The following is a 15,034-nucleotide window of genomic DNA, read 5'->3' on the forward strand; positions in this document are numbered from 1 at the left end:
ACTAGCTTTCGGAGCGCTGCTCCTTCGTCAGATGAGTGGGAGATCTGCTCATAAACAGCAAACAGGACATATAAAGACACAAACTCAACTTACAGAATAATGAATAATGATTGGAACGTGAGTCTTTACACCTAATCAAGTCTTAAAGGTACAGACAATGTGAGTGGAGAGAGCATTAGCACAGGTTAAAGAGATGTGTATTGTCTCCAGACAGGACAGCCACTGAGACTTTGCAAGTCCAGGCAAGTTGTGGGAGTTACAGATAGTGTGACATGAACCCAAGATCCCGGTTGAGGCCGACCTCATGTGTGCGGAACCTGGCTATCAGTCTCTGCTCAGCGACTCTGCGCTGTCGTGTGTTGTGAAGGCCACCTTGGAGAATGCTTACCTGAATATCAGAGGCCGAATGCCTGTGACCGCTGAAGTGCTCCCCAACAGGAAGAGAACAGTCTTGCCTGGTGATTGTCGAGCAGTGTTCATTCATCCCTTGTTGCAGCGTCTGCATGGTTTCCCCAATGTACCATGCCTCGGGCCATCCTTTCCTGCAGCATATCAGGTAGACAATGTCGGCCGAGTTGCAAGAGTAGGTACCGTGTACCTGGTAGATGGTGTTCTCATGTGAGATGATGGCATCCATGTCGATGATCCGGCACGTCTTGCAGAGGTTGCTGTGGCAGGGTTGTGTGGTGTCGTGGTCACTGTTTTCCTGAAGGCTATGTAGTTTGCTGCGGACAATGGTCTATTTGAGGTTGTGCGGTTGTTTGAAGGCAAGAAGTGGGGGTGTGGGGATGGCCTTGGCGAGATGTTTGTCTTCATCAATGACATTTTGAAGGCTCTGGAGGAGATGTCGTAGCTTCTCTGCTCCGGGGAAGTACTAGACGACGAAGGGTACTCTGTCCACCGTGTCCCGTGTTTGTCTTCTGAGGAGGTCGGTGCGGTGTCAACCACATTGCTGTTGACACATGTAGACGAGACAAGGCAAGGATGACAGATTTCCTTCCTGAAAGAGCCTGAATGAACCAGATGCAAATCCAGTAATTCCATGATCACCATTACTGTGAAAATAGCCTTGTACTGAACTGAATTGAAATTCCCCAGGTATCATGAGGGGGTTTTGAACTTGTGTCACCTGATCATTAGTCAAGATGTCTGAATACTAACCCAGTAACTTTACCACTATGCTACCGTTCCCTGAAGCTTTTCTTCCTAATTAATTTTCCCTTCAGTCAATGATTATTGCCATGGATTTGTATCCACTTACCTTATTGATGCATGCATCAGCTATCATCAGCAGGTTCCAACACCTCACTGCCTTCCTCTTCACTCTGCCAACTTTCAATGAATTTATATAGACTCAAAAATTCACTTGAATGAATCCCCTTGAGGGAGGGCCCATCATTTTAGATTTTAACTTGCCTATTACAGTAAGTATATAAACTGATGCTTCGAGTAATTTGTAATTTCAATATACAGTCATCTGTACTTTTATATTAATTACTTATGTACTTGGTGTTAATGACCCATTTCGGAAAGGTTAAATGTCAGAACTTAAAAAATAGATTTTCTGGAGAGTGTCTAGAATATGTAACGATATTCTTGTTGGCAACCATATCTAAAGATTGAATAATTATTACCACTCATGAAAATTTCAGGATATTTATTGGTGCTGTAGGGTGTGTTTTTGGCAAAATATTAAGCTGCTGCCCTCCATGCTTTATTGCTGCATTAAATAAATGATCAAACCCAGATGTACAATCTAATCAAATATGCTCCGACTATTCTTCTGCGAATCAACACCTGAGCACCTCTTTATTACCAAACCGATCGTGGGCCAGATGGCCACCAGCCACCTGAACAGGACTAATTAATCAGGATTACATCTTGCAGTAAGTCTATTCAACTTGCCGTAACAATTCCTGTTGCAGAAGATAAAGAGATCTAAAGCAAGTGGCGGGATGCGCAAGCTGGCAGCTTCTGCAGCTGATGCCCTCCACATTCTTTCTATTCATTCCTGGGGTGTGGGTGTCGCTGGCACGGCCAACATTTGTTTTAACCCATCCTTAATTGCCCTTGAGAAGGCAGTGGTTCATCATCTTCTTGAAACACTTCAGTCCATGTGGTGCAGGTAGACCCACTGTTAAAAATGAAGTACTAGGATTTTGACCCAGTGACATTGAAGGAATGGCAATCTATTTCCAAGTCAGGATTCTGAGGGACTGAGGGAAGAAATTGCGGCGCTCCCATACATCTGCTGCCCTTCCCCTTCCAGGTGAAAGGGTTCGCACATTTGGAAGGTGTTGTCAAAGGAGCTTTAGAAAGTGTTGCAGTGCGTCTTGCACACACTACTGCCATGTGTGCCAGTGTTGGAGTGAGTTTTTAATTCATTCCTGAGACATGTGCGTCGCTGGCTGGCCAGTATTTATTGCCCATCCCTAGTTACCCTTGAAATGAGCAAATTGCTGGGCCAGTTTCGGGGGGCAGTTGGAAGTCAACCACATTGCTGTGGCTCTGGAGTCACATGTAGGCCAGACCAGGTAAGGACGGCAGATTTCCTTCCCTAAAGTACACTAGTGAACCAGGTGGGTTTTTCCAACAATCAACAATGGTTTCATGGTCATCAGTAAATTCTTAATTCCAGATATTTTTTATTGAATACAGGAGTATTGAATTTTATTGAATATAGGAGTTGGGACGTCTTGTTGAAGTTGTACAAGACATTGGTAAGGCCACAGTTGGAATACTGTGTGCAATTCTGGTCATCCTATTACAGAAAGGATATTACTATTAAACTAGAAAGAATGCAGAAAAGATTTACAAGGATGCTACAGGGACTTGATGGATTGAGTTATAAGAAGAGATTGGATAGACTGGACTTTTTTCTCTGGAGCGTAGGAGGCTGAGGGATGATCTTATAGAGGTCTATAAAATAATGAGGGGCACAGATCAGCTAGATAGTCAATATCTTTTCCCAAAGGTAGGGGAATCTAAAACTAGAGGGCATAGGTTTAAGATGAGAGGGGAGAGATACAAAAGGGTCCAGAGGGGCAATTTTTCACTCAGAGAGTGGTGAGCATCTGGAATGAGCTGCCAGAGGTAGTAGTAGAGGCGGGTCCAATTTTGTCTTTTAAAAAGCATTTAGATAGTTACATGGGTACGATGGGTATAGAGAGATATGGACCAAATGCGGGCAATTGGGACTAGTTCAGGGGTTTTTTAAAAAAAAGGGCAGCATGGACAAGTTGGGCTGAAGGGCCTGTTTCCATGCTGTAAACCTCTATGACTCTATGATTCTATGAATTCAAATTCCACCACCTGCCGTGTAGGATTTGGACCCGGGTCCCCAGTGCATGAGCTGAGTTTCTGGATTAATAGTCTAGCAATAATACCACTAGGCCATCACCTCCCCCTTATGAATGTTTTGGATGGTGGATGGGGTTCCGATGGTTTTAAACCTCTTAAGTGTTCTTGGAACTGCACTCAATCAGACAAGTGGAGAGTATTCTGGAAAGAATCATGCTTTCTGTAGTGGACCTGTAACACAGATTAAGTCCAACTCTACGATCAAATGGGGCTATATTCAAAATTTACAGTCCTCATGGCACAATCTATTTGCTCATGGAAACAGTATTAGCCAGCATTCTGTAAAGTGAAGGGACATGCCAGTTTAGGATATGAACGTGGTCAAGAACAGTACAATAAGAGGCCTGATCATTGCTCATACAGAGGACCCTATTCAACCATGCGTGATACAGTTGAAGCAAGCCAATGAATACATGGCTAGAGAGATGGTGCAAGAGGGAGGGTTTCAAATTCCTGGGACATTGGAACTAGTTCTGGTGGAGGTGGGATCAGTACAAATCAGACAGTTTGCACCTGGGCAGGACTGGAACATTATCCTTGGGAGAGTGTTTGCTAGTGCTATTGGGGAGTGCTTATCTTTTGTTGCAGGGGGGTGGGAACTGATGCAGGAAGTCAAACTGGAGGCCTATGACCAACGATGTGCCTCAGGGATCAGTTATGGTTCAACTGTTATTTATTATTTATATTAATGATTTGGATGAGAATTTAGGAGGCATGGTTAATAAGTTTGCAGATGATACCAAGATTGGTGGCATAGTGGACAGTGAAGAAGGTTATCTAGGATTGCAACGGGATCTTTATCAATTGGGCCAGTGGGCTAATGAATAGCAGATGAAGTTTAATTTAGATAAACGTGAGGTGATGCATTTTGGTGAATCGAATCGGGGCAGGACCAACTCAGTTAATGGTAGAACATTGGGGAGAGTTATAGAACAAAGAGATCTAGGAGTACAGGTTCATAGCTCCTTGTAAGTGGAGTCACAGATGGACAGGGTGGTGAAGAAGGCATTCAGCATGCTTGGTCAGAACATTAAATACAGGAGTTGGGACGTCTTTTTGAAGTTGTACAAGACATTAGTAAGGCCACACTTGGAATATTGTGTACAGTTCTGGTCACCCTATTATGAAAAGGATATTATTAAACTAAAAAGAGTGCAGAAAAGATTTACTAAAATGCTACTGGGACTTGATGGTTTGAGATATAAGGAGAGGCTGGATAGACTGGGACTTTTTTCCCTGGAGAGTAGGAGGCTTAGGAGTGATCTTATAGAAATCTATAAAATAATGAGGGGCAGGGATATGATAGATAGTCATTTTTTTTCCCCAAAGGTCGGGAGTCTACCTTTTAAGGTGAGAGTGGAGAGATACAAAAGAGTCCAGAGGGGCAATTGTTTTCACTCAGAGGGTGGTGGGTAGCAGGAACGAGCTGCCAGAGGTAGTAGTAGAGGTGGGTACAATTTTGTCTTTTAAAAAGCATTTAGACAGTTACATGGGTAAAATGTGTATAGAGGGATATGGGCCAAATGAAGGCAATTAGGACCAGCTTAGTGGTAAAAACAGGTGGACAAGTTGGGCCAAAGGGCCTGTTTCCATGCTGTAAACCTCGATGACTCGATTTCTTTAAGCCAGTTGAATGATCCAGGCTGACTGTCCATCGCATCACTGAAGGAACTCTGCTTGATTGGAAATGACAGTCTGATGATTATACATTAAATGTGAGATCTCGCCCACCTGTTTAACTGCACACTGGGAGATCCTGGAGCACAATTGGAATTAGAGATGGGAGGTTGCACATTGCTTAAACAAAATGCATCCTTCCACCAGGAATATCATTAGAAGATTCATCATAAATTGCTGTAATCTGTTCTTTAAAGGAAAGTAAATCATGCAGAGCACATGCCCAAATTCCTGATAAACATTCCCAGTGAGAAAAACTGCAAGTTGGAAGCACTCATTCAGAAAGTTCTCCCCTACAGAGTCAATAAAAAATGATTTTGATTGAACTGTTTTGTGTCCAGATGAGAGTGAAAGCCCCTTCCAGGGGCGGCACGGTGGCACAGTGGTTAGCACTGCTACCTCACAGTGCCAGGGACCCGAGTTCGATTCCCGGCTTGGGTCACTGTCTGCGAGGAGTTTGCACGCTCTCCCCGTGTCTGAGTGGGTTTCCTCTGGGCGCTCCAGTTTCCCCCCACAGTCCGAAAGACGTACTGGTTTGAGTGCATTGGCCATGCTAAATTCTCCCTTAGTGTACCCGAACAGGCGCCGGAATGTGGCGAATAGGGGATTTTCACAGTAACTTCATTGCAGTGTTAAGGTAAGCTTACTTGTGACGCTAATAAATAACGTTTAAAAACCTTAGACCATTTACAGTTTGTTGTTACTTTTTAAGGGTCACTTCACGTTCTGGTAAATTATTTTATAATTAAGCAGATCTAAAGCAATTGTTTAGAATTCCAGATAGATTTCTATTCGAGAACCAACCTTGTCTCAGTTTCAGAAGTAAAGCTCAGACAAATAGTTTTCTAAATTTTGACAAGACTAAAAATATCTGGACTTATGAACAATATCAATATTTACTCTAATGCGTTTACCCACATCATTCCTCCTGTACTTAATCATTTTTAGTACATTGGCACTGTTTTACACTCCATTTGCCTTCTCATCATTTAAACCCAAGTTATATTTTGTATTCACTTAGCTGTTAGCTTCTCCTGGCCATGAAATTGGGCTGTCTGTCTCTCATCAATGAAATTGAGTTCTGCGGTACCACTGGGGAAGTGGGTCGAGAAATAGCAAATGGAGTTCAATACAGAGAAGTGTGAGGTGTTGCATTTTGGAAAGTAAAATCAAGGTAGGACTTTCACGGTGAATGGATGGACCTTAGGGAGTATCGTAGAACAGAGGGACATTGGAGCTCAGGTGCACAGATCTCTAAAGGTGGAGTCACAGGTAGATAGGGCGATGAAGAAGACTTTTGGCATGCTGGCCTTCATCAGTCAGGGCATTGAGTACGGAAGTTGGGAATTTATGTTGCAGTTGTACAGGACGTTGCTGAGGCCGTACCTGGAGTATTGCGTTCAGCTTTAGTTGCCTTGCTATTGGAAAGATGTTATTAAACTGGATGTGGAGTTTCCAGCATTGGACTGGGGTAGGCACAGTAAGTGGTCTCACAACACCAGATTAAAGTCCAACAGGTTTATTTGGTACCACGAACCTTTGGAGCGCCGCTCCTTCATCGGGTGAGTTAAACTGAAGAGAGTGCAGAAGAGATTTACAAGGATTTTGCCAGGACTCAAGGGACTGAGTTATAGGGAGAGATAGGACAGGCTAGGACTTTTTTCTTTGGAGCGTAGGAGACTTGAGAGGTGATCTTATAGAGGTGTGTAAGATCATGAGAGGCATAGATACGGTGAAGGCACTCAGTCTTTTTCCCAGGGTTGGGGAATCGAGAACCAGAGGGCTTAGGTTTAAGTTAAGAGGGGAAAGAATTAATGGGAACCTGAGGAGCAACTTTTTTACACAGAGGGTGGTAAGTGTGTGGAATGAGCTGCCGGAGGAAGTGGTTGAGGCAGGGACATTGACAACATTTAAAAGGCATTTGGACAGATGCATGAATATGAAAAGTTTAGAGGGATATGGGCCAAGTGCAGGCAAGTGTGGTTAGCTTAGATGGGCATTTTGGTCGGCATGGACCAGTTTGGCCTGAATGGCCTGGCTCCATGCCGTAGATTCTATGCTTCTATCTTTGATTCTATGGTGCTAGAGATAGGGAATCTCTGAAAGGATAAAATGATGTTGGCCACACTGCCAGCCACGTCCACCACATCTCTCGTGGTGCCCCATGCTACCTCCCTCTCTGCTGCCTCACAGCACCAGGTACCCGGGTTCAATTCCAGCCTTGGGTGACTGTCTGTGTGGAGTTTTCACATTCTCCCCATGTCTGCTTGGGTTTCCTCCAGGTGCTCCAGTTTCCTCCCAAGTTAGGTTGATTGGCCATGCTAAATTGTCGCTTGGTATCCCAAGGTGTGCAGGTTAGGAGGATTAATGGGGTAAATATGTGGGGTACGGGAATAGGGTCTGGGTGGGATATTCTGTCGGAGAGTTGGTGCAGATTCAATGGGCCGAATGATCGAGATTCTATGATTAGGGCTCCAGCACAGACATGCCATGAATGTGTCTGTTACATGAACAAAGGTTTGATAGTGACTGTTTCAAAGCATGTATTTGAAACCTGATCTACACAGTTTCACAAATACTCATGGCCTGGGGAGTGTGGAGGGGGGCGGGCGGTGATGTGCATTGGGTGCAAAACATCAGGACCCGTACCCTGGTGAGGAGCCCAGGCTCACACAAATATCGCATGAATCCTGTCATGCTGTCGTGAAGGAACCTCACCTCACGGATACATTAGTTGCTGCAGCGAATGATGAATCAACTAGGTATTTCTTCTGGAATAATGCCTTTTGTTACCATAGCAATATTGTCATCAGCAGACATGCAAAACAGCAATATGGTTATGCATAAGGAGAACATGCAGAATATCAGAGCAAGTGACTTTGAGTGCCTGTACAATGCCCTCAATGCCTCTACTGAATTCAGACTGGAAGGAGCCAGCTCAAGTCAGGAATTGGAAAAAGAGACTAAGCATTTGTAAAAAAAAAATCAATTGAATTAAAATCATTCAGTATGGACTTCTCTCTCTGTCATATAGATCTCCTGCTCAAAGCGCCGCTTAAGGCAAATCAGAATGGGTTATTCTTTTCCCTCAGCGGTGTAAATTTATGGTAGAGTTAGAATCCATGCAATTGAAAAGCTGAGCTTTGCTCATTGATAGTCCTGTCGAAAGATCATTCAAAATTGAACCATCCCGAATTGCTCATCTGCTTAGTATGGTGGATTTAGAAATACTTAAAGGAGATGAGTTTTGACAGCAGAGACACCTGCAAGTCATCAATCAGACTAATAAAACATAACCTTTTCCAGCAGAAATTTAAAACAAAAACGCAGAAACACTGCAGGGAGTGGGCACTGGGTGAAAAACATTCAGACTCGTGCCCTGGTGAGCAGCCTAGGCTCAAGCAAATATCGCATGAATATTGTCCCTTCCCCTTCATGACGGGGATGGGGGGGGTCTAAAACTAGAGGGCATTGGAATACTGTGTCCAATTCTGGTCACCACACTACCAGAAGGCTTTGAAGAGAGTACAGAAAAGGTTTACCAAGATGTTGCCTGGTATGGAGGGTATTAGCTATGAGGAGAGATTGAATAAACTGGGATTGTTCTCCCTGGAAAGGCGGAGGCTGAGGGGTGATCCGATAGAAGTTTATAAAATTATGAGAGGTCTGGATAGGGGGAACAGTTGGAAGCTTTTTCCCAGGGCAGAAATGACAATTACAAGGGGGCACAAGATCAAGATAAGGGGGGAAATGTTCAGTGGAGATGTGCGGGGGAAGGTGGTGGGGGCCTGGAATGCACTGTCAAGTGGGGTGGTTGCAGCAGATACATTAGCGACATTTAAGACTTATCTGGATAAACACATGAACAGATGGGGAATAGAGGGATATAAGCGGTTGGTCTAGATGGGACAATGTGATCGTCACAGGCTTGGAGGGCTGAAGGGCCTGTTCCTGTGCTGTACTCTTCTTTGTTTAAGGCGAGAGAGGAGAGGTACAAAAGGGTCCAGAGGGGCAATTTTTTCAGATAGAGGGTGGTGAATGTCTGGAACAAGCTGCCAGAGGCAGAGGAGAGGTGGGTACAATTTTGTCTTTTAAAAAGACTTTAGACAGTTACATGGGTAAGATGGGTATCGAGGGACATGGGCCAAATGTGGGCAACTGGGACTAGCTTAGTGGTTTAAAAAAAAGGGTGGCATGGACAACTTGGGCTGAAGGGCCTGTTTCCATGCTGTAAACCTCTATGACTCTCAGACTCTATGACATATCTTAGAAACTTTAAAGAGCATTTTAATGAAAAGTCCAGACACTTCAATTACAAAATACATGATACAAGGCATAAGCCTTGCAGCAGGGATGGTGAAATGTTTATCCTACTTGCTCATTCAAGTAATTCAAGGCATTTTAAATAATTCTCTCACACAGAATAAAAGTCTGAAAAACAAACTTCTGTCGGGAAACAAGCAGTGTGGCATTCATGCGGAGGAGGTACGTTTAATTCATCATGACTCGGTGAGCACGCTTGAACGGGCGAAAGGTATTTTCGGGCATTTAAATGAGAGTTGATATTTTCCATCCCTTCTTATCTTCTACAGTCCAGAAGAATCCAGTCACAGCTTAAGGAGCTACGCTACGGGAAGAAGGATTTAATTTTTAAGGTGAGATGGCAAGCATGCGAGTCAGTGTGATTTAAATAGGGTAATGTGCAGCATTTTGATAAGAGCTTATGTTGTAGTTTTCACCTCAGAGAAAGCGCTGGATTCATGGCATTTCCCAAGCGTTTTATTGGCTGATAGCTCCTACGTGACAGTGGAGAAAGCAGAGCTGATTACTAAGAAACAAACAGTCACTTATTTCTCTGTTGTCTTTCTTTATTTTTCTGTCCCCCCCTCACTTTCCTCCCTTTTTTCAGCCCCCTTTGCTTCCCTTTTCCCCCCTTCTCAATTTTACCTCTCTCCCACCCATCTCCCCCCTCCCCCAACACCTTAATCTGTCATTGCTTACCCTCCGGTTTCAATTTCTCTGCTGTTTGGCCATTCACACCCTTTTATTCTCTCTATGGACTGCCTGCCATTCGCACCTCTTAGCCTTTCCCCTTGTTTTTGTGGCCATGACTCATCTTTCATTCCTAACCCTGCAGTATAAATATCTCCCACTTTCTATGCCTTTTAGCTTTGACAAAGGGTCACCTGGACTCGAAATGTCAGCTCTTTTCTCTCCTTACAGATGCTGCCAGACCTGCTGAGATTTTCCAGCATTTTCTCTTTTGGTCACTTACTTCTGAGTTGTCAATGTACAAAGCAGCTGACTATTTTAAATTGAACTCCCTTGACCATAAAACTACCAACGTTAAATCTTTATAAAATTTGGTGGGTTTGTGCCCATAGCCTCTGAATTATTTTCAAGGTAAATTGAATTACTTAATAAATGAAAACACGCCAGAACAGAAGTGCAATCATCATGTTAGAGAAAACAACTATTTGATACAGTTTGAGCTCTGATGAGGGGTCATCCAGACTCGAAACATCAGCTCTACTCTTCCTCCACAGATGCTGTCAGACCTGCTGAGATTTTCCAGCATTTTCTGTTTCTGTTTCAGATTCCAGCATCCGCAGAAATTTGCCTTCATTTCTTCGACACAGTTGTTTCCTAACAAAGTTAAAGGATTGTGAACCATTGAGTAATTCAATATCCGGGAAAGGGATTTATTGCACGGTGGCACAGTGGTTAGCACTGCTGCCTCACAGCGCCAGGGACCAAGGTTTGACTCCAGCCTCGGGTCACTATCTGTGCAGAGTCTGCCCGTTCTCCACGTGTCTGCGTGGGTTTCCTCCGGGTGCTCCGGTTTCTTCCCACAGTCCAAAGATGTGTGGGTTAGGTTGATTGGCCATGCTAAATTGCCCCTTAGTGTCAGGGGATTAGCAGGGTAAATGCGTGTGGTTACAGGAATAGGGCCTGGGTGGGATTGTGGTCGGTACAGACTCGATGGGCCGAATACCTCCTGGTGTACTGAAGGGATTCTATGATTCTATCATGAGGTGAGACATCAGAACATACATTGTTATTGGTTTCAGAATGCTAATAATGGGAACATTAGAAGCAGCAGCATTATGTCAGTGGATTTTTAAAACGATGATTCTGCCTGACCTGTTCAAAACATCCAGCGTTCTCATTTCAGACACCCAACAATTTTATTTTATTCATTCGTGGGATGTGGCCATCGCTGGCTGGCCAGCATTTATTGCCCATCCCTAGTTGCCCGAAGGCAGTTGAGAGTCAACCACATTGCTGTGACTCTGGAGTCACATGTAGGCCAGACCAGGTAAGGACGGCAGATTTCCTTCCCTAAAAGGAGCAGGTGGGTTTTTCTGACAATCGGCAATGGTTTCATGGTCATCGGTAGATTCTTAATTCCAGATATTTTTTATTGAATTCAAATTCATCTGCTGTGGCGGGATTCGAACCCAGGTCCCCAGTTTCTGGGTTAATAGCCCAGTGATAATACCACTTGGCCATCACCTCCCCTAACAATTGCAGTATTTTGCTTCTGTTTTGATGAAATGCAGCTTGTTTACTCATAGGGGGCGATCTTGAGCTCCCGTTTGCCAACCTTGCCAATGTTGGCGAGGGCCCAAGGTTTGGATGTTGCATTTCTCGCTGGCACGAATGCGATTTTGGATCTTCCCCACCCTTCTCCGAACATGAATTTGAATGTATTTAAATGTTATTCACCTGCACCTCGCCAGATATTGACCCCCCTCCACCCACCCCCCCCCCCCCCCCCGCCTGATATGGATACCGAGCTGATATGTATTTGTCTTGGGGGGTCTACTTGGGGGAATGGGGGGGGGGTGCTTAAGGTAAGTATAGTCCCCGGGGAGAGAGACATGACCAGACAGTGGCCAGACAATGCCCCATGGCACTGCCCCTTGGCACAGGTTGGCACCATGTCAACCTCACAGTGTCAACATGGCAGTGCCAACCTGTGCCAAGGGGTGGGCCCTAATGGAGCCTCATGGAGGGAGGGGGTGTGGGAGGATTTATTTAGGTGCGATGGTGGCTTGGAGCTGACAGTGAAGCTGGGGATGATGGTTGGGTTGGGGTGGGGGTAGGGTGTTGGGGCGGAGGGGAAGGGGCCGATGATCAGAGGGGGGGGAAGGGGCCGATAATCGGAGGGGGGGGAAGGGGCTGATGATCGGGGTGGGAGGGAAGGGGCTGATGATCGTGGGGTGGTGGTAGCAAAGTGTCGACTCCCATCGGGGGTGGGAAGGGGAGCCCCTGTGACCTCCGTAGTGGGCTGGGGGGAGGTTACTCGGGTTATGTTTGGGGTGCCCTTTAAAGATGGCGCCTTGACCTCTGAGCAGTGAGGCTTTGCCAGCGTGTTGCGGCTCCGTGCCCCTTGTATTACGACATGAAACACACACTGATTTTTGTCGGCAGAGCGTCGTAAGACCTGGAGAGAAAAACAAAGTGTTTTCTGCATTTCTCTACAACTCCAGACCTGACTGATGGGATGATAACGTTTTTCCCAGTTTAAACAACTTTAAGTTATCTCAATCCAGTTCTTCATGGAAGAAGGCCACATAAGTGACTTAATAATTCCGTCTCTCAATGAAACGTGATTAGGATAGGTCTTTTGTGTGAGGAATTGAGTAAGCACCACATCATTGCAATAGTGAAAGTTCTGTTGCTTGTGATGTATGTCCATGGGGCAGAGTATGGAGAGCTTTATCATCGAATCCCAACATTGCAGAAGGAGGCCGTTCGGCCTGTTGAGTCTGCACTGACAACAATCCCACCCAGGTCTTAATCCCCTTAACCCCACGTATTTAGCCTGCTAATCCCCCTGACACTAAGAGACAATTTAGCATGGCCAATCAACCTAACCCACACATCTTTGGAGTGTGGGAGGAAACCCACGCAGACACGGGGAGAATGTGCAAACTCCACACAGACAGTGACCCAAGGCCGGAATTGAACCCGGGTCCCCGGCGCTGTGAGGCAGCAGTGCTGACCACTGTGCCACCATGCCGCCCAATCCAGCTGTGTTAAAAGTTTTAAAGTATATTTATTAGTCACAAGTAAGGTTTACATTAAGACTGCAATGAAGTTACTGTGAAATTCCCCTAAACCTGTTTGGCACTGATGCACTTTGGCACTTTGATGGGAAATCAAACAAAATGCATGTTCAATAAGCACACGTGTGTGTCATTTATGTGATTATATAATCCATTGACTACAGGGTGAAATTGCCTCTCTTGGTTAGGGATGTGCTTTTGAAGGGAGTGAGGGGCAAGAAGAGGTCCACAGCAATGCAGAGTCAATTTTTCTGTTCATGTCTCCTTCAGAAGCAGTTCCCCTGCAGAAGCACCGAATTTACCCTAAAGTCTCAGAAATCTATTGAAGTTCAAGGGAGAGTAATTGGATCAGTGGATGGATGCATTCCAGTTAATATAACATTGCTTGATCAGTGGAGGATAAACCAGAGGATATCATGCTGAAAGTGCACAGGGCTTTAGTTATTCTTTAGCTTGGGTTGTACAGTGCCGTGCTCAGTAATGACCAGCCAAGCACAAAAGAAACATTTGTCTCGTGGAGGTGATCTGGGGATAGGGGAAAACCACCCAAAAGATCGATTCCTAATATCAGATGCTGAGGAAACTGGTGAAACCGAGGGTCTGTAGAGAGAGCCTTGTCGGGGTTTGGAAGATATTTTATGTCGCCCAAGAAATCCAAATCACACCTTCAAGGTTAATCATGAACAGAGGACAAAAGGGCATGAATTCATTCTGGTAAAAGGCAAATTTGGAACGCATGGCAAGAATTTCATCACATAAAAAAGTGATTAACACTTGAAATAGGAAGCTGGGCAGTTGGAAGAATTAATTGATTTTGTTGATAAATGAGCTCAGATGGGACAAATGACCTTCATTATCCATATTTATCCAGCCACCTTGTGAGTTCAGGCAAGTTTCAGACAAAATTCAGCACCGGACATTTTTGTAGGAGATTAGTCACTCTCTATTGACATTTTTTTTTCATTTCTATTTTTTTTGTGCTCCCACATTAGCGAGGCCATTCTGGCCATTGTGATCTTTTTACTATCTTAAAGGTAATGATATAAATGCCAGCATTTGTGGTCAGACCACACAGCGAAGGCACGGGCTGAAATTTACCAACTCTTTCTTTGGTCCCAGCAACTGCCCCCTTGCCCCACGGGAACCCGGCAGCGGAGGGTGCAAAAATACACGATGGTCAGCACGGTGGCACAGTGGTTAGCACTGCTGCCTCACAGCACCAGGGACCCAGGTTCAAATCCAGGTCCCAATAGTGGGCCACAAAACACGCCGCTAGGGGGTGTGCAGTAAATGCCTCCCACTGAATCGACATTATAATCCGACTGTCATTCCATGAAAAATATCACACATCACTGACATTGAGAGATACAGGCACCAGACATCATACTTATTATACAAAATCTACCACTTTAAAAATACTTTAAGATTTTCGTAACAGTTTGCTTTTCCTTCTCTGAAGCTTCTCATTCAGTTGCATAGGATTTAGATGTTGGTTGATATTATCCGGCCCTTCCTGATGGTGGGACCTTGCGGTCTCGCCAATGGTGACATTCCCACGGCGCATTCCCCGGATGAGGAGAGTATTTGATTTGATTTGATTTATTGTCACATGCATTAGTATACAGTGAAAAGTATTGTTTCTTGCGCACTATACAGGCAAAGCACACTGTACATAGGGAAGGAACTTGAAGCTCTTGACCATTTCTACTTCGTCCCCACTGATGTAGAGAGGGGCATACCCTCTACTATGCTTCCTGAAGTCGATGACACCTCCATTGTGGGTCAGATCTGGCCAGATGTGGGAGGTCCCTTTACTTGAGAAAGGGTATACTGGCACTGGAGGGGGTGCAGAGGAGATTCACTAGGTTGATTCCGGAGTTGAGAGGGTTGGCTTATGAAGAGAGGCTGAGTAGACTGGGACT

The 15,034-nt window shown here is 44.9% G+C and overlaps 1 protein-coding gene across 1 annotated transcript in view; it reads left to right on the forward strand.

Annotated features, from left to right (window-relative positions):
* The window catches only part of LOC144499289 (uncharacterized), a 324,178-nt gene that overhangs the window by 190,607 nt on the left and 118,537 nt on the right, over positions 1-15,034 (forward strand). Inside the window, exons 10-11 of the mRNA XM_078221404.1 lie at positions 9,460-9,522; positions 9,630-9,692. Of these exons, the coding sequence (XP_078077530.1) occupies positions 9,460-9,522; positions 9,630-9,692 (126 nt within the window). The remainder of the gene's footprint in view (positions 1-9,459; positions 9,523-9,629; positions 9,693-15,034) is intronic.

The sequence above is a fragment of the Mustelus asterias genome, chromosome 9 (assembly GCF_964213995.1).
Source record: "Mustelus asterias chromosome 9, sMusAst1.hap1.1, whole genome shotgun sequence".
Lineage (NCBI taxonomy): Eukaryota > Metazoa > Chordata > Chondrichthyes > Carcharhiniformes > Triakidae > Mustelus > Mustelus asterias.